At 38.3% G+C, this 26232-nt stretch overlaps 1 protein-coding gene across 2 annotated transcripts in view; it reads right to left on the bottom strand.

Moving 5' to 3' along the window:
- Nucleotides 1-26232, bottom strand: part of PEPD (peptidase D) — a 144043-nt gene that overhangs the window by 107198 nt on the left and 10613 nt on the right. For both annotated transcript variants that reach the window (XM_075101399.1, XM_075101400.1), the window contains exons 4-7: nucleotides 13987-14050; nucleotides 11874-11921; nucleotides 10143-10204; nucleotides 3402-3446 (exon numbers count right to left, since the gene is read on the bottom strand). In XM_075101399.1, coding sequence (XP_074957500.1) covers nucleotides 3402-3446; nucleotides 10143-10204; nucleotides 11874-11921; nucleotides 13987-14050 — 219 coding nt within the window. The remainder of the gene's footprint in view (nucleotides 1-3401; nucleotides 3447-10142; nucleotides 10205-11873; nucleotides 11922-13986; nucleotides 14051-26232) is intronic.

Genomic DNA, 26232 nt, shown 5'->3' with positions numbered 1-26232 from the left:
CTTCCACACATAAATATCAGGTCCCATTTTCATTTCGGTTACAGGAAAATACTACATATAAAAGCACAAAACAAGCTGTACATTGCTAAATGTTTACCTTCTAGCACCACCACAATTATGCCAGACAGACATTGGTATACTAAAGTAACAAAAGGCCGTTTTACTAAGTGCTGGTGTAGAAAAAATTCCTTCTTATTACTAGGGAGATAGTTCGGACAAGTTTGGAGTTTGTCTTCTGTTAGATAACATTTTCTTATCAAAACAGTGAAATCAGTACTTAGCATATATATTCAGTATCAAATTTGAAGTTAGCCCTGAAATTTAAAATGAAAGTGTTTAAATGTGTTTGAAAACACCTTCATGCAATTAAAAAAAAAAAAAAAGTTTAAAAATCCATCTGCAAACTGCTGAAATCCAGTCTAAGGTCAAATTCTTTTATGTTTTATCCTTAAGTTTCAAAGAAAGTCAGAAAATCCTGAGATCTTGAAAAAGGATGAGTAAACAAGGGATGCAACAGATCCTTAGTCACAAACGCTTTGCCCTTTGTCAGTATTGAGCCATTTTTTCAGCATTTTACTAGAAGACTGTATAGTACTAGAGTTGCTTTTTGTAGCTCACAGTTCTCCTCGGCTGGTTCAGAAAGCTCAGCCATTTCATCTCTTGCTGGCAGTTTTGACAGCATGGTATATAGATCTGGGGGTTTCTGACAAGTACCATATAAAACAGAATATTTCAGAGCTTGCTGAATTTGAAATTATAATCATCCATGCAAACATACGATTCAAATTAAGCAATTTCCTACCTTAGAATATACCCTGCAAAAATTCACCTTCCTAAACAAAAAATATTCTTAATTCTAAAAATATTATTGCTTTCCAAAGAAAGTTTCTTGGGCAATAGCTTGACATTCCAAGGAAATTTCTACTTCAGTAGTTTTAACACACATCGCCTGCCATTCACGTATTGATTTCACCAGACACTTAAATAATAACAACGGTCTTTAACATACTTCTTACTTAAAATGAAAGTCACCAAACTCAATAAAACCTTTCAAAACACTTTTGAATGCAAATATGAACTTTGGCTTCACTTAGAATTCCCTTTTTTTGAAAGCCAGGTGGAGGAAAGGCACATACCAAGTATCTCCCATCTCCCCTGGCCCTGTTGAGTTCACAGGGAGACAAGATCAGAATTCTGGGCTGGCACTCACAATTCACAGAAGAGGTTCTCTCTACACCAAAATGATCAGCTCCGAGTGCTGCCTTTCTACTGCCTCAATGCTCCCTCTATCTCAGTACAACCTCAGGTCACAGACCTCATGTTTGTCCATCCCTGAGCTTCCTGAAAAATATTTAACCCCCATCAACCCAAATCACAGAGGAGAAAAGCTTATCAGGTGACACCTTGGTAAGGTGGATGGAATCAGAATGAAGGCTAACTTGGGAACAAGCTTGTAGCCCTAATCCAAAGACTTCTGCAGCTAAAACTGTTTCTCTCCCTGTAGTGCTGCTCTACCTACAGATCAAAGCTAGGAAGTTATACCAGGCCTCTCTTCAGGTCCCCTTTCTTGCCCCTTGTCTTTCTCTTCTAACAAGAGTACAAAAACGTGGACAAACAAGAGGAGCACAAAAATTACACTGTCAGATTAAAGACGTAGCTCCCTCCTCCACTCTACAAATGGCTTGTCAGGTCACTCAGAGAACCCTCCTCTGGCTGCTGGGCACATAATAATGAAGTGTTAGAGGCTGAAAGTTCCCAATGTCTTAACAGAAAAAAACCCACGCCCAATGCAAACCAACTTGAACTCAGCAGCAGCCACCTCTGCAGGAAAAATAAGACTTCATGAAGAACTACTAACTTCACTTACCCTTTCTATTATTTTTGTAAGCAATGTAACACAGCATCAGGTGTCTCAGAGCATGTGTTAACATTTCTCGATTTTCCCTATAAATATCTGTAAAGACAGGAGCTTGACTAATTAAACACTAAGGATATTTCTAAAAGAAAACAGGTTTTGCTAAGCTGCTTCTTCACCACGTTTTCCTAATCGTGTTTAATTTGTACATCCCTACACATCAATTTCTGAACTCATGTTCTGCCTACATTACTCAGGACTCAGCACCTCCAAGGCTGACCAACTCAAAATCAGAAATCAATTCTGTAAGGCATCTTCTTTGTTTTGGAAAAGGAAGGGTCCAAACTCTAGAAGGACAGAATAGGCAATATTTAAAAATTGGAACCCTAAGCAATTTTCTGTGTTACAAACCACCCACATTCCCCCTTGCAGTCATCAGCAGGATTTGCAAGCCATGAGTCTCACTACCATAAATCTCCAGGTCCACCTGTGACTCAGTGTCAAAAAAACATCTAAGCAAGTTTCCCTGCTTCCCTTTTAAAACTTTTTTGTGTCATGCCAAGGAATGAAAAATGGCTGTAACAACAGAAATGTGACCTATTAAAATTCTACACATTCTAATATTGCATCGAGGTTCAAAAAGCATCTCCCCAGCTTCCTAGCTGGCAACTAGATATAGATGAAGAGAGCAGAAGACTCTTCTCAGCACATGTGCTAATAATAAACCTTAGTAGCATATAATACAATCAGCTACATCAGTGGTAATCAGAGTGTGCACTTCCCTGTTTGCATTTTAAGATTCTGAGCTTATCTGTCTTAACTAAGGATTTGCTTCCTCATTTCTACATTAATACACTCAAAAAGCTTAGGTAAAAACCTAATTTATTAACAAAAATCCACTATGTTGTTTCTTCAGTTGATTTCCTAAATGGAAAACTAGAAAGCCCTAGTTATGGAGCAATCCTGAGGACAAAGTTAGCAATGCTGACCAAAAGAGGAAAACTGGTAAAGTGCAGTAGCTTTGCAAGCTGCTAATACACTTAGTCACACTCTCTAATTTTGTCTATTCTAGATAGGCTACAGCAGAATTCCCCTAGAATTATAAAGTACAGTTACATGAATAATAATTCAACTAAATTAATGTTAAAATAAATCCTAGAGAAGTAATAACACCTTATTAAATATTACCTGTTCAGACAGTTTTCATCTACCTTTGATTTTCATTGCTATATGAATTATCCTCATTTCTTTTCCTATTCATACAAATTCACATTTACACAAATGTGACTTAACTCCAGACACATTGTATTAAAACGTACATCCATACACAAGGCTTAAGAAATGTTAAATAAATTCTTGGCTTTTCAATGTTGTTACCCAGCCTTGGTTTTAATTTTGTACAATATTTCCACCCCACAACACGAAATCAGCCTAAAATTAAAACTCATATAGTAAACTAGGAGGCTTCTGCTGAGGGAGTCTCTCTGAAGCAATGGTACAGAATAGAAGCATGGTCAACAGCACTCAAAGATTTTATGCTACTCACCATTCTGCAATTTCAGGATGAAGGATTTTGTTGTTCACATTAAATCTACAGAAAAAAAAAAACAAAAACAAATGTTAAAAAACAGTCAAGCACACAACAGCAGAGACCACATATTTACTTTTTTTATTATTGTGTCTTCTCTGAGGATGTGAAAACCTGCAAAGGCAAACATTGTATTAGAATTCAGTATAGATTGTTCAATACATATTTAAAAAAATTCTTTTCTCAAAGATAAAATGTTACATTATCAGTTCAGTGCTATGACTGTGGATTGGACCAGATCAACCTCCAGAAGTCCCTTCCAGCCAAAATTATTCAGTGATTTTAACTTTGGTCCTTACCACCTTTCAATAAAACTAAACAAAGTGAATTGTTAATTTCATCCTTTGTTTTATACCTTCTGATTTTTGTGTGCACAGAACATGGCATGTGATAAACAAGCTTGCTCAGAGAACCGTGAAAAGGAAAACAGCCTCTCCTTGTCTCTTCCAGCCTAGAGAAGAGGCAAAGCAAAAGCTTCCATCTCACCTTGGCCTCAAACTCTCAACTATTTTTCTGTTTACTTTCTACATCAGCAATTCATGTATTCTTGGAACTATTTTGAGGCTCTCTAAACAATAACATTACTCAGCTTCTTACTCTGTTGGCCACTGTAATTAAGTGGAACATAAATGGATTTTCAAGCATTGTTCAAGGGGGTTTTTTTGCTTACAATTTAAATGCCTAAGGAATGTTCTGCATCAAAGATATTCTTGTCTGACTCAGGATTGTTGGCTCTTCAGTTAGGGCATTTAAAAGAATTAAAATTCTCCAAGGCTCCCAACAGATCTTCAGAAGAATGTTGTATGGCAACAATTCATTTTCCCACATTTTTGAAGGAAAAATTAAATCTATTCCAGGTTATTAACCATTCTTTATACCTCAGAAGGGACGAAGTAAAGCACAAACCCAATTAAAATAATTATTTGGAAGTCACTTCTGATTGTACCAGGGCCTTCTTGCATCCTCAGCAGAAAAACCACACCTATGCGTCTCTTCTTCAGGAACATACGCTCATAAACTTAAAATCCTAACAAGGTGAAGGTTAATAGCTTTGTGTTCCTACTCCAAGACAGACAATAACAACTTATCACAATATTCAACAAGGACAGCTTCATGGTATTCAGTATTATGGGTATTAATTAGAAGCCACAGGAAAGCTACAGGTCACAGAATACTGCATCATTATAGGATAAAGTTGATACCTGGAAACAAGAAAGTCTTGTAAAACCAGAGAAAAAGGGCACTTTTTCAATTTAATGATCACCATCCCAACAACTATTACCTACGCAGGCCAATGAAGACATAATTCTGGAATGGAAGACACAGTTAAGCACAAAGTTATACAGAAGAAAATACATGAATTATATAGGAAAATCAGTCTAAAAAAATTCTAAAAAGCCAAGAGCCTAAGCTCCCTGTTTGGCTGGAAAGCATACAAACTGACACCACCACAGAAAACCAAGACACAGAAGAATTAAGCTGCAGCCGTAACAACCGATACAAGGACTTTCAATAATTGTCATCAGTAGGTCAGACAGAAAACAGATCAATGAAAGCAAGTGTAAGGAGACACTGCAGCACTGCAGAAAGCCCCAATACTAGCTCTACACAAGTAAGAGAAGTATGAACTATGGTTATCATGAAGTAACAAAAGAAAATAAAGGGCAAGGAAAGGCAGATACAGAACGCAGCTGACTTAGACTGAAAATCCACACCTCTTCTGTCAAGAACCTGACATGGACACTTTGACCACAGCACAAATGCATGAAACCAAAAGCAAATCAAACAAGCCAAACAGTAAAATTATGACCCTCACAAGAGTGCATCTCATCTCAGCATCTATCTATTAAAAAAAAAAAAAAGGGGGGGGGGGGCAGGGGGAGAATTGTACACCAGCATAGCCTTATAATAGTTCAAATAAGGCCCTTTTAGAAAAGATATTTCAGTTGAACAATGAACCATCTCTGTTGCAGATCCTGTTTTTTACCTATCCCAGCCCAAAAGGCTCTGCTTGAACTGTCTTTGTGCTGCCAGAAATGAAAGTTTTACTTACTGCCTGGGACCACCTACTATGTGGCAGCTCCTTAAGATTATAGTTGCTGTCAACTGGGAAAACTCATTGAGTGCACAGAAAGGCAGTAGGATTAAAACAAGGGGGTTCAGGGGGGATGGAGAAAAGGCAGGCAGTCATCAGCAGAATGGCAGTTTTCTCTCTCACCTGAAAGACAGACTTTCTGATATAATGTCAGGTATAAAACAAGATCTGAGACCTCCAGGACACAGCATCAATTCAGATTTGGAAAAGAATCCAATCTATTGTACATAGCTTTTTCAAGGAAGCCAAAAATTAAGGATTGAACTGTCTCAACTCTGCTTAGCTCATGACAGCTGTGGGTCCTGTGTGAGTGGCCACAAGGTCACCTGTTTACGATTGCTAGACTTCTAAAGCTAATGACTCAAATTATGCTTCACTTTAGTTAGCAACAAGGCAGCTAAACAAACCACATCCTAAAAGTTACTGGTTAGATAACAAGCTCAAGGGTAAGAGCTTGTCATCACTAACAGGAGAACATAAAATGTTCAAAACAAATAATTCACATAATTCATCCACAAAGTCCTACATAAAATAACCCTACCTTGTCCATCCAGCAAAGTTTTTAATCTGCTAGATAATGAACAACTTACTCTTAAAAAACATGTACTGCCCTAATGCTAAGAGGATCATGTAGAGCAATCCAATTCTACATTTTCCTGCAATTTGCAAATTGACAATACTTAGATGATGAGATATGTGGTCTCAAGGAAGAAAACAAATTGATATTTTGCTACAGTTGCAATCTGTAGTGTGTTAATGCTCCCATTTAATCAACACAGAGCTAAGAAATGCTACACTGAAAGGCATATCCAAGTTGATTTCATACTCAGTTGTCCTTTAACATGCAAGACAATCTCATTACTAAAAAAAAAAGCTAGAAATCTACACCTCCTATGTAATAACACTGTATAATGAGACCTTTTTTTATCATTTTAACAACTACACTTCGTGTGTAAATGGTGATAAAGATCTAAAACATATACATACACAATGTTAGATTTTTTTACTCTTCAACGTGGCCTTTCCCCTAACAATAGACTTCACTGCACAATAGGGAAGAGGCCATTTAGATGGTCTTCACTGTCATACCCAATAAGTGCAGTTCTGAGGCAAAGGAATTAACTGAAAAACTTCAAACATTAAGTACCATTGCTTAAACTGTCTATCGTTTACACCAATCAATGTAAATCTGAGGATGAAAAAAGCCCCCAACACAGCCAGCAAAGGTTTATTCAACACTGTTTTAAAATACATGGCATATTACTGTTTATCCATACCAGTTCAAAATCAATTTTCTATATGGTGAATCACACCATCTCAAATCATTTTTACAAGTGCTACATAACCACTACATTATTATATTTAAAAATTCCTGCACATTTTCCAGTCTGGGGATAAAAAAAACAACCAAAAATGAAACTAGCCTTTATTAGCACACAGAAATACATATTTCTAGAAAACAATGCATTAGAACTACTTCAGAAATCTGCCTTCTACACTTAAGCTATCTGAAGCAGGCGAGAGTAAGTCATTTCTGTAGGATTCATAACAGCTGTAAACAAAGCTGACTTGAGGGGAGCTACCAGGAACAACATATGTAAATGGTCCGGGTCTCCTAAGTCCCTGTCCCAAACTGTTCCATCTGCTGAACCACGGTACTACCCACCGCTGAGCACGGAGACTTCCCAAGTACAGCCGTTCTCCATTTTTACAGATTGCAGCAACATACAAGCTTTTTTAGTACAACATACTTTGCTGTTTGAGAGAGCTACACATAAACTAATGGAAACTATGGTATGATTCACCATTATGGGCTCTATTACAGCATAAAATCAAGTTTGATCATTGCTAGCAGGGCAAAAATAACTCAGGGGTCATCTTCAGAGTGATCCTAGAAATAACCAATGACCACAGGAGTCATTTTGTCTCAAATGACTATTTATTACAGTGGAAAAATTAATCAAATAGTTTAGGTAATTATGTTCCAGAAGAAGTTCAAAAGGTTCAAAAAGTAAGGCAGGGAAACAACATCATTAGGGCAAGAAAAAGGCAGCTTCTGACAGGAGCAGATGAACAGCTGCCAAGGAGAGCAAGATTCAGCTTTTTCAGGAAATAATACATTATTTCTACTATTATCCACCACCAAGGGGGAAAAAAAAAAAACCAACTCAAAAAAAATTCACCAGGGCACAGCCAGTGTAGGAGAAAAAAGACGAATGGGAGCAGGAGGAACACAAAAGGTCCCTAGCAAGCAAATACATCTTGGCCAGGTAGCCAGAAAATGGAAACAAACAAGAACCCAAGAATAAAATACAGCACCATAGCTAGGGCAGTGCCCAGCCGAGCAGAGGGCAGAGGAGACGGGCAACAAGGCACAATCACAGGCAGACGGAGGGGACGGCAGTTTCAAGGAACACGTTGCTTGGTACAAACTCCATGGTTTTAGTCTTCTCAGAAGAAATGAATACATCTGAAATAGATGCATTTCTATAAAGAAAGCGTTTGATACAGGAGAGGTGGAGAAGCAGGAAAGCGGGAATGCTGAAATTGGTTTGGGTCCGTGTTGAAAACAAACACAAAATGGACTGATTTATATGCAGTTATAAAAACCAGAGGAGAGCAGAGTTTAAAAGGAAGCTCCCCCGCTCCTCTGCACCCTCCATTAGCACCGTTCACTCTCCGCATGCCTACTGCTGGCACGCGGACCGAGCACGCTCTCATGGCAGACATGACAGCCCCAGAGAAGACAGAAACAGAAGTTCAGGAGATCCAGGGAAGGCCGATGTAACAAGTGGTTTGAGGTCACAGTATCTGGCAGACGAGGGGGGAATGATCCTTCAGCACATCCAACAACAAAATCAAGGCTTACTCTTCTGTACCATGAGCACAGGAAGGGAAGACACCAACCAGGTCTGTCAAAGACAGCAAAATGAACAACCTGGTGCCTAGGGGTGGACACGGATGAGCGTATCCCAGGTCTCAAAAGAGAAGTATCTGCTGAACAGCTGGAAATCACCTCCTAAAGAATAGAGAAGCACTCCTCCCAGAGAATGCCGACAGCATATTTACCACAAACCTGGAAGCCAGTGATAAAATATCATTAATCCTTTTAAGTGTTGCAGGAGACATGCTATTAAAATCCCAAATCAAGTGCTAAATAGAGTGGCTTCCTACCTTAATGTTGACTAGCAATGCATTACTAATTAAACTCTAGTGTTCAGTGTAATTTAGGGGGGAAAGGGCCTTTTGGTACTTCAAACAGACCTTCATATATCATTCCCATAACTAATTAGTGCTGCAGTTAATAACTGTGTATATTCCATGTGGAGGTGTCTCAGGTAAAATTGGAGATATTGCTCCACACAGATTTTGGAGTCCACCTGTACCTGGAGAGCGTAAGATAACTGAGTATCTACTTGGCCAAAGCAACAGAACATAATACTGCTGTAACAGCAGAGAAGACACCACATATTCATTAAAGCCGGCTTGCTTATATTCTGAAATAGTTTATATTTAACTCACTGGGCAGCAAAAGTTGTCTAAATGTCTGCCACCTTGGTCCCCAATATCCCTGACAGAATCATTAAGTTTCCATTTAGGTTGTAGAAGACAGAACAAAGTAATTATGGAATCAGATTCCAGATTTCAGTTCACAGGACACAGAGAAGAGATGATCCCAGCAGCAAGCATGCTCTCGGACTACACAAATGAGTGCCCAGACTTGCAGCAAATTCTGTGCATTACAATCATCACTGCATAATTAATATGCCGTTGACAGAGGTGGATGGAGAAAAATACAGTGCGGTGATGGGGAGTCAAAGATCATTTGAAAAAAAAGGCCATCTACTCAACATCTCAGCATGAGCATTTATTTTAACATGCTTTTTAATGGGAGGCTTCCTTTCTTTTTTGCCATACATTTGAGCTAAAATGGAAAATTATCTCATTTTTGGTTATCATAACAGAATAGATACTTGCATTTCATTCAAAATTGAGGCCATCATCCTCACATCCCTGTGATGTATTTTCATTTACAGCCTTTTTAAGATACTGCACGCAGGAGGACATTTTCACCCCAATAGTAGCCAAACTTCATAAAAAGAAAACATCATGGGACACTAAAAGATCACATCTAGGCAGAAAGGTGATGTTTCATTTTTCACCTGTAATGCAACATCTTTTCAGAAGGTTGTGCATACCAGAATCCCTAATAGAATACTGTACAAGGAAGTCACTAAAAGAAAAACGCTACACTTAAAGATTCATTTTCCTGAAATCTGAAATCCAAATATTCCAATCCCAAAAGTGAAAATGGAGGTAAGAGGATGGGTCTGTTTGGTTTTAGATACTTAAAGCAAACACAGACAAAGAAAAACATTGGATGACTTAGATGCAAAAGAGATTTCAAAAAGAAACGGCTGTATTTCATGTCATTAGAAACATGTCAAACATCTTATTACATCTTATTTCCAAATAAATACCGATATATATGATTTGACATTCAACATCCTGTCATTAGGAAAAAACAACATTTAATGTGAAATATACAATTAATTCAACATAACCATGCAATAATTAATATATGAAAAAACCTTGTCACTTACTGGCTGATTCCCTCAAATGAAGCTTCTTTGGAGACGTTTCCGCTATCGGTATTAACACCGCGCTGGGAAGAGAAAGATTAAAAGGACCATGATTCTGAGCCAAACACAAGTATTTGAAAATTTAAATCACAGGGAGAACCTAACTGCAGTAAGTCTTTAGGAAAACTTATACATAAGTTTACTTGAATCACTATAAATAAAAAAACCCAGACTGTTCAAATGGAGACCAATATAAAAAATTATTTGTTTCATAAGAGACCAGCGTAGAGCTCAGCTTAGGATGTGCTGCTTAGAAAAATGGCAAGCTTTGATTCTAACTCCCTTACGTCTTGAGAGGAAGCTAGGAGACCTCTATAATAAGAAAGGGCAAGGGAATAACAAATGGGCAAGGTTTATTCTAAAGTAATTTCTTTTTAAAATAAATTCTTACACACTGCTTTGTCAATGCTTACTATTTAAATTTGCATGCTGCTCCCCTACAGCTTTCCATTCAAGCAAGCAGCATAAGCAAGAGTATTTTGGCTGCTATGCTGCAGATGAACGCTTCTGACATGTCCCTGGGAAACCCTGTGGAGCAGTGTTACAATCCTGTGTCTTGAATGAGACTGCAGGGGGAGAGAACCAAGCGTCCATTCAGCCCGCAGAAAAAGAAGTGCTCTTTCCTTCTTTGTATACTTCTTCATGGCAGTGGGAGGAATATGAAAGCATCATAGCCAGGAATTAGGTGAAAATTCTCAATTACAACAGGATGCTCAAAAGAGCGACAACTAATCAACAACTTGATGGGCAGAAATGAATGGTAAGAAGCACAAGACAGTCAAATATTCCCTTTCCCACTCATTTCTCTTAACAAACATGAAAAAAGCTACAGGGTCATCTTTATACGTGTGTGTGTATGTATATACAAATATAAGGGCAAGAAAGACTGAAAACTATTTAGGGCCTCTGTTCTTAATGGATAAAGAAATCACATCTCATGCTATGTGACTGCTTAAGGAGGGATTTTCTGTAAGACTTCTGCCTGGCAGGTATCATGGGAAAACAAGAAATCCAGGAGCTGCCACTGCATTTGCTGTAAGGGAAAGCCCAGAGTCAGAAAATCATTTCTTATATAGATTAGAGACAAGAAATCAGATACTCTTGATACTCAAGATACTCTTGAGGTTTACAAAACATCTGTCAAGGAAAGAAGCTGGGGGAGAGGTGATGGGAAGGAAACTTGCAGGCTTTATATCCATTCATTCATCCTTCTTCCAGAGAAATATGCAAGCACCATTCAAAATACTTGGCAGACGTGATATCACTCCCTTGTCCCAGAAGTTGTCTTACCAACCTTCCCAATGCAGAAAAAGTATTCCCTGGATCCTTGTCAGATTCCCCCAGAAAGGCCCAAACATGCTCATGACATGACCAGAGCAGTAGAAGAGAAAAATGGAGTTTGGCGTCATTGCACATAGGCTGGAGGATAGCGTGGTGACATTATAGTCTTGTCCTGTTTTACCAGCAAACATATAAAGCTTTTGGCAGAGAGAATATAGACTGGAAGGCCAGAGGTTACAAATCTTGAGATCATCAAGAAGCCAGAAGACTAGATGACTATACACGGGTAGCTTCAAATTTGGCAAAGATGACGAGGAAAAAATAGGAAATGACAGTGCAAAGAAATACCAAATGAACTGATCTCCTTATTGAAGAAAATGGGTAGTTATTCTTTAGAATAAGACGACTCACCAAAGTAAGAAGCACAGCAGGTTTCTTCAAAGCCAAGACACTGGATATCTAAAAAGAAGTTTTAGATTGCTATTATTACCCTTTTTGGATTTCTTACATCACACTGATATCACTGTCATCAACATTTGCCGTAGACAAAGTAAATAAGCTGCGAAGACAAAAAATGGTCCCCTGATATCTTTCATATATTGTAGTATCACCTGACACTTGCAGCAAGTCAGTAGATCACAAAATATTTAGACAGAAACACAGTGGTTAAGTTGGTGGTATCCTTCAAAGACATAAAAACCAACTATAACTTAATATTAAGTCTACTGGTGTCATTTGGAAGACGGGGAAATACAAGCCAAAAGCTGTAATGTCACACAGAAATAAGGAAAATCAGGGTACTCTGTATCCCCAACACACTACTGAATATAAACACAGATGCATTAATATTACTGTTACTATGTGCTAAATACTTAGTAATGAACATTTACTGTTATTCTCACCGGGTCATCTTTTAATGAGCAATACTTCTATTAGGCTCCTTCAGTATCTTTCAAACATTTACAAATCATGTGTTTGTTGTTCATGAGAACAAAATCATTGGACTTGTAGAGAACTGGGCTTTCAGAGCAGCTGCAGAAAGGTGGGCACTGAATTACAAGTTCTTTGAGGCAAAGAACATATGATGTAATTCCACGGAGCACAGTTCTATCAACTTTAAACCAGCTTAATAGCACACTAATAATATTAACAAAAGAAAGCATCTATCAGTGAGGTATAAAAATACCAATTCCACATTTTTTTCTCTTCATGAAATATCAGGATTACACACTCACACAGGTTGGTCATTTGTTGGCGTGAAACTGTCCTGTAAATAAGGCCCCTAGTGTCATGACAGTGGAAAACCAATTCCTTGGCAAACCAGGAAAAAGTTACAGACAGAACCTTTGAAAGCTGAACAGTTTTGTTGCAAGCTTCAACAGCCACTACCTTCAGCCCATGTAGTCCAGGTGGGAAATAGCCTTTATGTTGGGACAATTTACTGACCCACATAAAGAGCAATTTTTGCCATCAATGAGTTTTTGTAAGCAGTAAGGAAGCAGAGAACAGAACTGTAATAAAGGCATTTGCTGATGGAAAGTGACCCAAAACAACTAAGGTGACCTAAAATAAATGTGATCTTTAAAAATAAAACATGTATTTTCCACTTGCAATTTTCACCATCTGACAGATGAGAGTTGGAGTGCCTGCACTCTACATGACTCCAACTCACATACATCAAAAAGCAACCTCTCCACAGCTTCCTCCACCTTCAGCTACTGAAATACAGCATCAAACTTCACTTCATTGCTGTACTCATTATCAAAATGAAATTAAACATCCCCACAGCTGATGAGGGCAAAATTTTTGGTCTAGTGAGTCAGAGTTAGTGCTCTGCAGAGACAGAAGTATTAGAGTATTCCTTTTCAAGCTGGTCTCCATGAAAATCACGAACAGAGTTTGGCAGCAATACAGCCCTCACCCTGCTGAGCCTTCCTACCAAAGACAAGACAACTGGCCAGGTACATAAGTATACAAACATCTGCTCAGAAATGAAATGAAATGAGAAACCTGACTAAGCAAGACACACTTGCATTTAAAAATATGAATATATTTGCTTATTCAAACATTAGAATGATTCAACATAAACTAAGAGCAAGGCAGGCAGCTCTTTGGAGGCAGCTCTTTGGAGACATAAAATAAATGCAGACTCCCAAGTCAGAGCTAGGACATGCAACCTCCCTGACAGCAATCTCCTCAAATCTCCAAGGCATTGCAAAAAATGTATTTAGCAACATATTTCTGTTGGATAAAGACACAGACCGACAGGTCTCGTGATGCACAGAATATGTTTATGGCACTGTCTTTGGATTAAGACCTTAGTGTTCAGCTCAAAAAGCAGCCTTTAAAAAAAAATTACAAGTGCTTTGTAAGAATGAAGGACACTTTTCAGTAACTGAGGGCAAAAAAATGTGCCACCGAGTCAAGAGATATCCAGTAAGCAGAGGACTGAAATTAAGTAAAATGACTGTCACATATTGTTTTTGTATTCACAGAAAAATATTCAGAGACACAGACAACTCACCTCATTCACATAGTGGACTTCATCCACAGCGTATTTTTTCTTAAAGAATTCAGGGGGATGAATCCTTTAGAAAACAACAAAAGAAACATTTGGTTTTAGCTTTAGTGTTGTATTTAATAAGGCCATGGACAAAGAAACAATGTCCTCTACTGTCACAACAATAGGATCAGATACGATGAATGTTTTAATAATCTTATCCTTGACTCCATTTCTCAAAGTAGGAGATTATATAGAAAGATGCCACTGCTACAAAAATCAGCATGCTTTAATCCAGTCCATGCTTGGATTCTCCTCCTGAATTAAAGGGTTTTTTCCTCCCGATTCACTCTACACAAGACACTTTTGTTGAAGATTTTTGCCATGCCATTTGTGTACAACTTTCCAACTCATCAGATGCTGGAAGGATGTGGAATAGCAAAAGACCGGTTTGCTCTCCATTATATTCAAAGAATGAACAGAAGATTCATTTCCTACCCTGGCAACCCCTCTGATGGGTGCATGAAGTGGACTTAGAATGTCCATAGCATAGAAGGGCTATGAAGACATGGGCTCTGCCACCTCTATTCCTCAGGACAGCAGAGTTCCACTCCTCTAACCCAACAGGATGTGCAACTTTACATGCCCATGTCCAAAATGAAATCACTTCTGCTGCCTTCTCCCGCAAGTCTCCCAGAGACTTTTTTCTAAATGCAAGAAGAATGCGGGAGTCCTATGAAAGATATACTTGCAGTCAGTTGGGGCAGATGCTGGCATGGTTCAGCACTCCAGGGTTCCCCCACCAGCCCCAGTACCAGTGGCTGAACCACTGCTCATTCTTTTACTTTATGGTAGCAGCCAGTTATCATGAGACTTTAGTCTCCGATTACAACCTCTACCCTGCCCCCCCCCCCCTCCCCCCAAAAAAAAAATATAATCAATGTAATTCTGAAAATGTAATCTCGAAAGAAAAAAAAACAACCCACCCACCCAGCTTACATCCTTCCACAGAGTAAAGAAAACAGGAGAAAAAACATTTGGTCAGAAGAGGAGGAGTTTGGTGGATCCTGTGCATTTTGCTTCCTGAGAGACAGCAGGAGAGCAAGAGGTGTGCACGGGCCTGAACCTTCAGCTACAAGAGCACATGACCAATCAGGGACCAATCAAGGAAAGAATAAATTAGGCTGGAGACCAAAGAACATTTCTAACCCCTGCAGTGACGAACAGTAGAAGTGGTGGGACAAACAGCCCAGCATCTTTAGGACGTACTCCATAACAAAGGCCTGTGCCATAGCTGCCCACAGTATCAGGTGGTTAGAGCTCTGATTTACATCGTGTTTTCAATCTTGTGCACTCATTTTTCATTTTACATTCCTTTATGCTCCAAACGATACTGGGCTGAGACACAAATGACAACATGAAAACATTTATGGTGCTCTCAAGCAGTAGATCAGAGATTTTTTTTTTTTAAGTTTATTTATCTGTGAAACTACTACTCCAAAAGTAACACAAAAATATCTTCTTATATGTTCCCTTTTGCAATGGTCCTTTTGTGGACTCTTCCCATGGCTGTTGGAAATTTCGAAGAAATTATCATTTATCTTCTCTCCCTGGCTAATTTACATATAATTAAAAAAAATCACTATATCCTCTTATCTTTCTATACCCTGTATTCTATAGTTCCCTTACCTCCAACTTCTGCATACTCTGTTTCTCCTACAGGCACCTCCTTTTCCCTTCCTTCATTCCTCACACATGCAAGTACTTTAATATTCCAGAAGCATCACAACTTAGCACTTTCCATTTTTGTTCACTTTCACAGTTTCAACCAATTCATCTGGTACCAGAAGAATCCCAACTGTAAAACCAGCTAATTTATGGCCAATGGGAACTCATGCTAATAGATGCTCTTTAGAGCAACACCTCCAAAGCACCATTTACAATCAGCTGCATTGTCTGAATTCAAGAACTGTTTCTTGTAAAGTAAATATTTCTTAAAAGTATCCCCACAAATGTGCTGGATTTTATTCACTTCATTTAATGCAGTTGAAGTAAGAATAGGTCTCATTTTCCAACATGCCAGTAAGAAAACTTCTGTCTTTTCACAAACTGTTTTCAATTACTTTTTTGTTGTTGTTAGCTGCCTCCTCTAGTTGAGTGGTCTACAGCACAATTCTGCTTATTTAATTCTTTGGTTATGGTTAATATTAATCCATTATTGATTCCATTCCAGCTGTAATCCCTCCAACATCTTTTCTGAGGAACAAAAGTAGCTCATCATCCTTTCAAGGCTGAGGATTTTTCCTCTACTTTGAAAGAAAGAAAACAGCAGCTTCCCACAATCCTTTGTCCTCTCTCTCAGCTATTAAACTAGGTCATCTTCCAGATACTTTTGACTCCATCACACCTAACAACAAGCTGCCATGTTTCCGAGATGCTGGTCTTGTTCTTGCTACCTTGCTCAGAAGTTGGCAAGACCTTCAGTATGAAGTAGAGAATCACACTTCTCAGCTCTTCTCTGAAGCACTCAGGGCTCTAACTCACTTCTTTTCTTCAGCCATTTAGCACCTCTGACTAGATGGTAAAATAAATTCACATACACTTCCCCCAAACTACCACTCCCTACCCATCCCACAGGAGCCATGATACTTCAGTATGAAGCCACCTCTCCCACTGGGAAGATTTCCGCAAAGACCTGCCCTTTTGCAGAACCATACAGGTGGAAGGAAAAAGTGCACATGGAAGTCTACATGAAAGCGGAAATATTCTGTGCTGTCATATACAGAAAAAGCAGTATAGAAGGCAAAACAAAAGCTCAGGGAGAAAGAGGAGCAAAGATGATTCTCTTGAGACCTTTCCATATTCTCTCCGGTCTCTTCATTTTTTTCCCCAGCTTAGCATGAATCTATTAAAGATTATTATGCACCAACATTGTAGTTACTGTAAGAAAAGTACCAATGCAGAGTTCCTTAGCAGAGACAGGGCTCACTATTAATTTTTATCCAATTTAAATGCAAAACAGGCTGAAGTCTAGCACTGACCATCACTGTCGCAGGGAATGGTACCTTCCAGAGAATGCTTACTGGCATAATGAAAATCAGAAGTTACATTCAGTTATCATAATTTCAAGTACATCTGATACTACACAGAGATGAGGAGTACTTCTCTCTACAGATGACTCTCAGGCAGGCGGAATAAGTTAATTGGTTACAATTTTTAGGTTTGGCTTTGTCTTTTGTAATGCTTCTATGGGATGCCAGTTTCAAATTCTGATTAATCACTGCAGAGACTACATGCAAAAAAACACCACAGCAAGTCATAAATTAATTAGAAGGTTTACCCATATAGAAGACATGATCCCAGATATTATTGAATCATGTCTCTCCTTACCTATCAAAAAAAAACCCCAAACAACCCAAACCCTTACTGTAAACAGAGGTGAACAGAAGCAATGGCCTGGTATTTACAGGCTTTGTGGGAAGGGGGAGTGAAACGCTCAGAAATTCCCTGGCAACACAAATCAGCAAAACCCTACAGAAAATAACACACTTCAGCCCTAAAAAGGCTCAGTATCTTTTCTCTATAGTTTTATAACTTCAGCCAAACAAATACCAGCGTTCATCAGAAATATCAATAGTTAGCTTCCAGAATAGTAGGACTCATCATTTTTTATCTTATAATGGAAATAAGCAACTCCAAACTCCTGGAACTGTATCGTGCCCAAGTACGCATGCCCAAGTGGCTAGGCAAAAGTCTGGTATGTCATAGTTTACAGCCATTAGAAAGAAAACGTAAGAGTCCAGCACGTCTATTTATCTACAAGAACGCACTCATTTTTTGCTATCCAAGGATCCCTTAAACAAGAGACTCTCTCTAGTTCACCACTTCAAGTTCATCACAACTTCCAGTCCAGTGAAAAATCTTGAGTTATTTTGCATTAAACATCAAAGCTGTTTACATTCTGCTGATGCTTCCTATGTAACTCTTCCCTCTTCCATGTTCTTCTATCCAGTCTGGCTCACCTACTCGATTTCTTACTCGCAAGATTTTCATTGTAATTGGGAAACACTGAAGATGGCCTAAAGATGTGAAGCTACATTTTTAAAAGAAGATTTGAATTCTGATGCACTGTCTCATATTAACAGCTGAGGTTTTATTAAAGCACCAAATTTTGAAGAATCACCTTTCAATCATAACAAGTGGCAACTTTATTATAAACAAAACTCTACTGAGGTAGCAATGGGAAAAAGAAGAGGAGGGGGAGGAGCAGCAGCAATACTTTCACTATAAAAATACAGTGTGGAATGTTAAGTCAGACCGTAAAGTAATACCCCGTGTTAGCTATACCTCATTTCTCTTATACAGTGATCAAACAAAAAAACCACCAGTAGAAGACTAAGGAAGCATAGTATTGAAACCTAGTAACCAGGAATTCCAGTCAGTTGATCAGCTTAGTGAAAATTTCCAAGTTTAGAATAAACTTTTCCATTTGGTTTACCTAAATTCACACTGGTACATGATGGCATGTTTAAAAACCAAGATGCTTCACCAAATCACAACCTAAACATGCCAGTGCAGATTCTGCCACCAACTTTGACAGACCACAGTATTACAACTGGCTCCACTTCAATACAATCCCTCAAACAGGAATGGAATACTGACTCCTGTGTTGATCCATCAGTAATATGAACAGCCCTGACAGCCCATCTATAAATACACCAAAAAAATATTTTGAAGCTTTTATATAGTTGAACAAAATTAAAACCTCAATTTTTTTTTTCAATATTTTTAACCATGTTGTTTTTCCACTTTAAACCCAATAAAAACTCGGTCTCATTGTCTAAAACCATTTTAAAGCTGTTGTTCATTACATTGCACAAGAATTCATAACAGCAAATCTTAAGAGATTTGTACAAATTTGACATTATCGTAAGAATTCCATTAAGCAACATTTGTTTGTATCTAAAGGACTCTGGAGCAAGAGCCTCGTAATACCAACACGATAAAAGAGTGTTCTAGTTCTCAGAACTGCATTCAGAAGAGAGGTACAAATGAGATGGATCTAAATCACAAATGCCAGAGAAATGCTGGGGACAGAATTTATAACAGCTGATGGCTATTCCCAAAAGAAATGCATATAAGCCAACTGCTAATATATTGCAACCTAATTGCTCACATACATTCATATGTATATGTTTTCATTTGCATCTAAACGATTTTCCAGTCAGTCTTTAATATATCTAACAACTTTTTCCTACTGGCCATTTTGTATTTGCATTTTTTAAATGCTTCTAGGACAGTTGTCACAGTGGATCAGCTCTAAAATGAAATTCAGCTTTTCCTAAAGTAGTCCAGTTTAGCTTTTCTTCAGCATTTCAGCTGGAGTTCCTAATTCAAGATTATTTATCTTACTGCACAGCCTACAATGTACAACTATTTCTTTTGGAAAAAAATGTCCTTAATGGTATGTTCAATACAAAAATTAGAGAAATTCCAGTTGGGACTAATTTAAAAACATTTTCTATACTTTCTACATTTTGTTACTAAACAATTACATTCACAAACTCAAACAGCTATGTATGTATACACCCCAGAAATTATCTGAGCACCTTTAGCAGAGCAGGGCAACAGCAGAAGGTCCCAAGATTCCTGAAGTGTGGCAAGTTGACTGCATCATCTCCTCTAAAAGTTTCATAGGACTCCTCTCTCCCCACAACACAGAGTAATCAAAAAGCTTTAGCTTTCTGCACCCTGCTAACACTAAGAAGCTACACTGTTCACTACATCAGCCAGTTCTGCACTAGGCCACTAACAGACACTCAGTCTAAGAAAAAGTCCACTGAATTACAAGGTCCCTCCACAGGGCTGTTTCAATGTCAGTGCTACTTTTACATACCTTACATTTCCTAACATATCTGCAAGCGACTCACAAATTATAAAAGCCAGGAGAGATCAGAACAGGCACATGTATTTCATTTTTAGTTTGATTTCTAGATGCTTTGATTTTCAGACATCCGACATTGTTATATGTCCTGCTGTTAGATTTTGCTAATAGCAGCCTCTTTCTCTTCCCTACTCAAATTCTTAGAGCAGCCTGGAGAAGCCCTTGGTCAGCTCTTTTAAAATATTTGGATAAAAACAAGACTTTTAGGAGGTACTTAACTTTCTCTAGGTTTACTGCTGGAATAGAAACTAATTCATCGCCATCAATTTGTGATGCTTCACATATTTTTTGTTTCTCTCAAATACAGAATGAAAATACTTTATTGAACATTTACCTTAATAACAATGCAGAAATGGCAGTTGCACCATTTCCACCTAGTAGTAGTAGATGCTGTTTGAATTGTAACTGCCAGTTTTGCTTTCTCATTCATTCTGTACTAATTCTTTCCCTTATGCTTGTTCTGTCATCCACCCAGGATCATTCAGAGCTTCCCGTTAGCTAAATTCTCTTGTGATCAGCTTGTTAGAATAGGCAGATGCATGAGAACCATCAGCACACTCAAGTATTATAGGTTTTATGTCCACTTATAAATTACAAATGAACAGTTCTCAATGTCTGTTGCTTTACACCTACACAATTTACAACAATCCCTTAATATTAAGATTTGAATGGTTTTACAGAAATCCTTACGTTTTCACATCTGTCCTTGTTTGTGTTTTGAAGCTATTCTGAAAGAAGGATGCCTTACTGCCCTGTCACATATAAAATAATGCAATAGGTGTATCCTAACACAAGCTCCAGTGTGAGGTAACCATTCTCCTACAAAAGGAAATACAAAGTTAATACCACATGGCACAGACAATAAAGCAGTATTCCAAGCTGTCTGACCACACGTGCCATCAATAAACATATCTTAGGGACAAATGATGAGAATCATCTGCAATTTCTAAGCACGGAATCTGGCTTTACCCAAAAAACTATCATTATTCATTTAATGTAATTTTAAAAAGGATCAGTAGGAGTCTCTAAATGAAAAGTCAACAACCATTCTGAGGATCTCTTACTTTGTCAGGGAGGAAGACAGTAAGTACTGACACAAAGCAAGACATGGCATACTAAAGACTCTCCTGCAATTAAAATACAGATCCACAAGTCTTATCCACTACTTATTGTCTTTCAGATCCACAGCTCCTGGCAATTACCAGAAAGCAATGTTCTTACAAGCAGTATTTAAAAGTAAGAATTAACACAGTTGGAAAAATAACAGAATATCAAAGTCACTATTCATAACAAAGTTTAAAGCAAAAGGGTTTCTACACAGTAATGTTCAGGGTACAGTGCTCTCTTCAAACATCCTACAAGTATTATTACCTAAAATGCATCAAAAACTGTCCAAGTTCGTATCACAAAATCAGAAGAGGAAGATTCTGCATGCAATGAGACAGAAAAGCTAAAACTAGCAAACTTCACAGTAAAGGCTTTTGCTTTACGTGGGTACAACAGTATTGCTTCCTCCATTCCTCCCTAGCTTTCACATTCAAGAGTAACAGACATAAAACACCACTTTATGGCAAATGTCATGAGCAAACAGTCTCTACTATGCAAAGTAAATGCCTACATTAGCCTGCATATTGTCTGCCTGTACCGCGGCACTGCAGCATGCACACATTTACTGCCAGCAAGTCATTGCACAAGTTACATCACATTTTTCCTCACTTACATGAGAGGAAACACATGCACAAGGAGTAAATTGGACAGGCATCATCTTCAGCAACTGAAGTTCCACACAGTCAACAACTCATTTCTCAGGCCTTGCTATAATGAGCTTAAAGCAGAGTAAAAGTTTCAGTGAGACCGCATACAAAGAATAAGAATCTTGGCAAAAATTAAACCAGATAAATGGAAATACATCAGCAAAGCATGTAGAGCTGGAGGAGGGAAAGGGATACAAAAGCAGTGTTTTAATGCTGTCAGAATGCACCAATAAACTCCCTCCTCATTACAATATCATCAAGTTAACAGATGGCAAAGCATTAACCAAACAAGAGGGTGTCGAGAACTGCTAGAAAGAACAACACAGGAGGCTTTACAAGATACTAGCAGATGTTCCTGACTTGGTCCAAAAAAATGCAATCACCTATATATCCAAAAGGAATTTCATGATCTCGAACAAGAAGATTAACAGGCATCAAGCTAGATTTAAAACAAAACAGTACTAACAGGCTTGCTGGTATCACAGGCAGCCTCCAGCCATGTTTTAACTACCTTAATGTTACCCCCTTTCCACATTTCTTTAGATTTCCATTTTATCCTTTGAAAGACAGAAGTACCGGCATACACATCAACTCAGACTCCTTGTTCCTTTTGACACAGTCCAGAGCAAGATGGATTTTGAGAAAATAACAGAATTTAGAAGAAATTGAACTGAAGATTTGGCTGGAGAAGGTAACCAGGGCTGTAACCGAAGCCATGCCTAGCAGAGGGACAGAATGGTAGAGTCCACGTGCAAGATGCTGGACACAGGATGCTGGGAATATGACACTGGACTTCCCAGTGCTACACGCAGGTTATGCAGAATCAGGATAACTGTGAGCAGCATACAGACGATTGTGCTTATTAAATCAGAAATAAAGTATTGAGGAGACACTCATGGTTCTTCCTAATAAAAGCCAAGTGCTGAACCACCCATTTTATCTATTTCAAACATCCAGTCTCACTGGTCCAGCTCAGCTATTCCCACCACAGGCTTTCCCAAAAGATGAAAAGTTCCTTAGGTTTTCTATAAATTCTACATGAAGAGGCAGTGCCTCAATCATTTAAGCATTTAAGCATTTAAGAGGTACTATCAAGAGCTAACATAACACACACACACACACACACACACCCCCAAAAAAAAAAAAAAAAAACAACCACAGAAAACTTGCAATTGGTAACCTTTGCTTTATTTCTTTCTGGAAATAAAATTCTTCCTTGGAGAGCAGGGCTCTACACTATTATAGGAAAAAAACGGTAACAAAGGAAATTTTTATACGCTGAAATCCCTGAAAGATTTCTTGTAGCATAATGCAAATGCTGACAAATACTCATTAGAAAGCTCATTTCCCAAAAAAAAGCACAAAAAGAATTACAGTGGCTTAGCAGGTATGGGCAATTTATAGGTCACTATGTAGTAACAGGGTTCCACTCAAACACTGGTGTCAATTCATGCTTCTTAACTGAGAAAGTTACATACTTCTGAATCTGTCAGTAGCAGATGTTCTGCTTTTACTTTGGAAAAACGCCTATATTGGGGGGGAAAACGAGCAATATTTTGTGTCCCACACATAAAAGCACTACAACAAGCTCTGCAATGTGTGCAGCATGTGCCACAGCACCCATATTATTCAGTAATAGCATGAAAGGAAGCAGTACTGATGTTTACAGCAACATTAAGATGACCTGAACAGTTTTAAGAAGGGGATGATAGCATTGCCATCTTGTAACTTGTAAAGAAAACTAAACCACAAAGACATTAAAGGAGCTTGCCACAACAACTCATTGAGCACAAATAAAAGGCAGAACGTACTCATTCGAACAGTGCCCTATCCACTATACCATGTTGCCCCTGTAAGACAAAGAAGTACTTAGCATCCCCCAGGTCAAGGCCAAGCACTCTGACACCCAGAGCTACAGCAAGTACACCAGGAAAGGGGTACACAGCAAGTAAAACACAATCTGTTTTTCACTCACCTTTAGCTCTTAGGAAGCATTACTATTGACTACACTTTTCCCTATCCTCTTTTAACAACAGTTTTGTTTGTTTGTTTTTTCCTTCGTTTTATGGTTCTCACACAGACAACACTCAGAGTCCTTCCTAGGCGTACAGACAGACAGAGTGCTGGTCACAGGGAATAAAAAACAAAGAAAAGTTAACATGAAGAGCCAAGAACATGGAATTTTAGAAGTACAAGAATAGAGGCACCACTGCAGGTATTTCACCTGAGAGTTTTTTCACTGAGTGTCTTCTCAAATCCAGGCCAACAAGAAGCAGAGAGCTCTGTGCTCAAGCTGGGAAGCTGCACAGTAGAAGGCAGCGTGGAGGTGCAGAGCCTTGTTGGAGCACTGCTGGAAAATCCCCAGGGGCATTTCTTTTGCTGCAGCTTACCTTCCTACCAGCAGCAGCTGAGTCCTCAGAGGAAAAACACATGGCACGCCTGATCAAAGAAAACTTGGATTCTCTGATATTTCAAAATGTTATCAGGAGTTTATATCACTGAACTCGATACTCCTGCTAGCACATTAAATAAAGTATAAAATAAGAAATGCCTGATAGGGGGTTATCAACATTCCTCGTGGTAAAAGAGGAATGAGACATGTGTAGGCAAGACTCAACTTTCTCATGTGGTGGTTTGAAGCCACATCAGAATATTAAAAAACTCTGGTACAGCATTGTCAAGCAGATTTACTTAGTGCTGGTTCTATTTCTCAATACACCTCAATCAAAAAGAGGAGAGGAAAAAGAAGCACTTTAAAACAAACTAAATCACTGACTTGTGCATCCAGTTAAAGGTGTGTGCTGGCAGAGATTGCAAATCAATAGACTGCTATAAATTACTATTATTCTTTAAAACAATCTCAACAAGAAATACAAGGAAACTTAAGCAAAGATTTACAAAAATAATTACTGAAGTAAAAGTCATAGAAACAATACACATTAATCCTGGACCAGCAAGGCTTGCGGACAATGACCATACTGATCACTTGAGAAGTCAGAGCATTTGAGCAGGACTGTTTAGAGAAAAACAATCATCAGTCAAGTGGCAAGAGCAATCCAGTCCCTAATTATTCTGTAAAAGTAATTTTTATCCACAGAGAAATACCATAACAAATGAACGGAGACTAGAAATGGAAATCACTGTACTACAGAGAGAACTGGAATCATGGAATATAAGCAGTATGGGGAATTGCACAAGTAAGTCTCGTCAATCCAAAGCAACAAGCTTTATTGTACTGTTTTGAAAGGATCGGATGAAGGGTAAAGCAACAGATATACTATCTGAATAATAGTAAAATATTTGATAAAAATCTCTCTCAAGACTGTTACTCTCCGAAATCAACTCAAATTGGCTTGGACGGAAAACTATGATGTGACCTGAAAGCCAATGACTAGTCATAATGAAAAAGTGAAAAGCCTAAAGCAGAAAATGAAAAGAAATACATAAATTTAAAAATTAGCTTTTCAAGGGCTGGGAAACCCTCCAACCACCACACTGAAAAGTGCTATATCAGTTTAGACTGATGTTCTCAGAAGTTAAAATGATAAACAGCAATGGACTGCAAGTCTTGATTAGTGGGATACTGCAAAGACTGAAATTAGTTCTGCTGCTATTCAGAAACAGAAGCAAGACTGAATATGCTCATGAGATCTTCAGATGGCATTTGCAGGTGGTTACAAACTTAGCAGATGAATTGCAGTTGCCAGTTAGTACAAAACAGTAATAAGATGACCTAAAGTGATTAAAAACTGATTTTTTTTAAAAAAACAGGAAAATAAGGATTTAGTGGTGGGGGGAAAGGACAAATGGTGGTAAGAGATCAAACATATTTCATTTTAGAGAAAAAATAACATTAAAAAATGCCAGGGGATGATATGGCAGATCAGTTCAGAAGGTAAAACCAAAGACCCTTCTAGACTATGCTATCTGAATATGCAGCTCCAAAGCACTCTACAGAGAAGTGGACCTGTATGCATCACATCAATAAAACCCATCTAGAAAATGTCATTTATTCCTGCAAAATCTACATCAAGAAGAGCAATTAAGGTGATTTAGAGTTTGTTCCCTACAGCACCCACATACACTCCACTACCTTTCCAAAGAGTCATCTCCAATTTCAGCTTGCATAGAATGGGCTTACTACAGACCTTGCCTTCTTGTAGCCAAGCCTAGGGCTAATTAATGCACCAGTCTCAGCCACCGTGATATAGTCAGATAAACATAGCATGCTGTACACAGTTTAATACTCACAGTTACTGAAAATACAAATGCCACAAAATTTCACCAATCCCCATTAAGAAAAAGAGATCAAGAAAGTGATTTCTTAACTTCCGGTTTTCATGGTCACATACATTCGGGGGGGGGCGGGGTGGGGGGGTGTTGGGTGTAAAGCTTAAATAGCCTGAAAAGCTCTTTTTTTATAAAAGCATTTGGGGAAAAAAGCAAACAAACAAAAAAAACAACCATATACTTCTGCATTTTATTTCCAAAGGCAGTAAAACTTCTCAGCTTTGCTGAAGTCAGTCCAGTTTAATCACCAAAACCAAAGGTTGATTTTGGTTGTAACCTACT

Source organism: Phalacrocorax aristotelis, chromosome 8 (genome assembly GCF_949628215.1).
Source record: "Phalacrocorax aristotelis chromosome 8, bGulAri2.1, whole genome shotgun sequence".
Classification (NCBI taxonomy): domain Eukaryota; kingdom Metazoa; phylum Chordata; class Aves; order Suliformes; family Phalacrocoracidae; genus Phalacrocorax; species Phalacrocorax aristotelis.
This window is presented reverse-complemented; position numbering and strand designations above follow the sequence as displayed.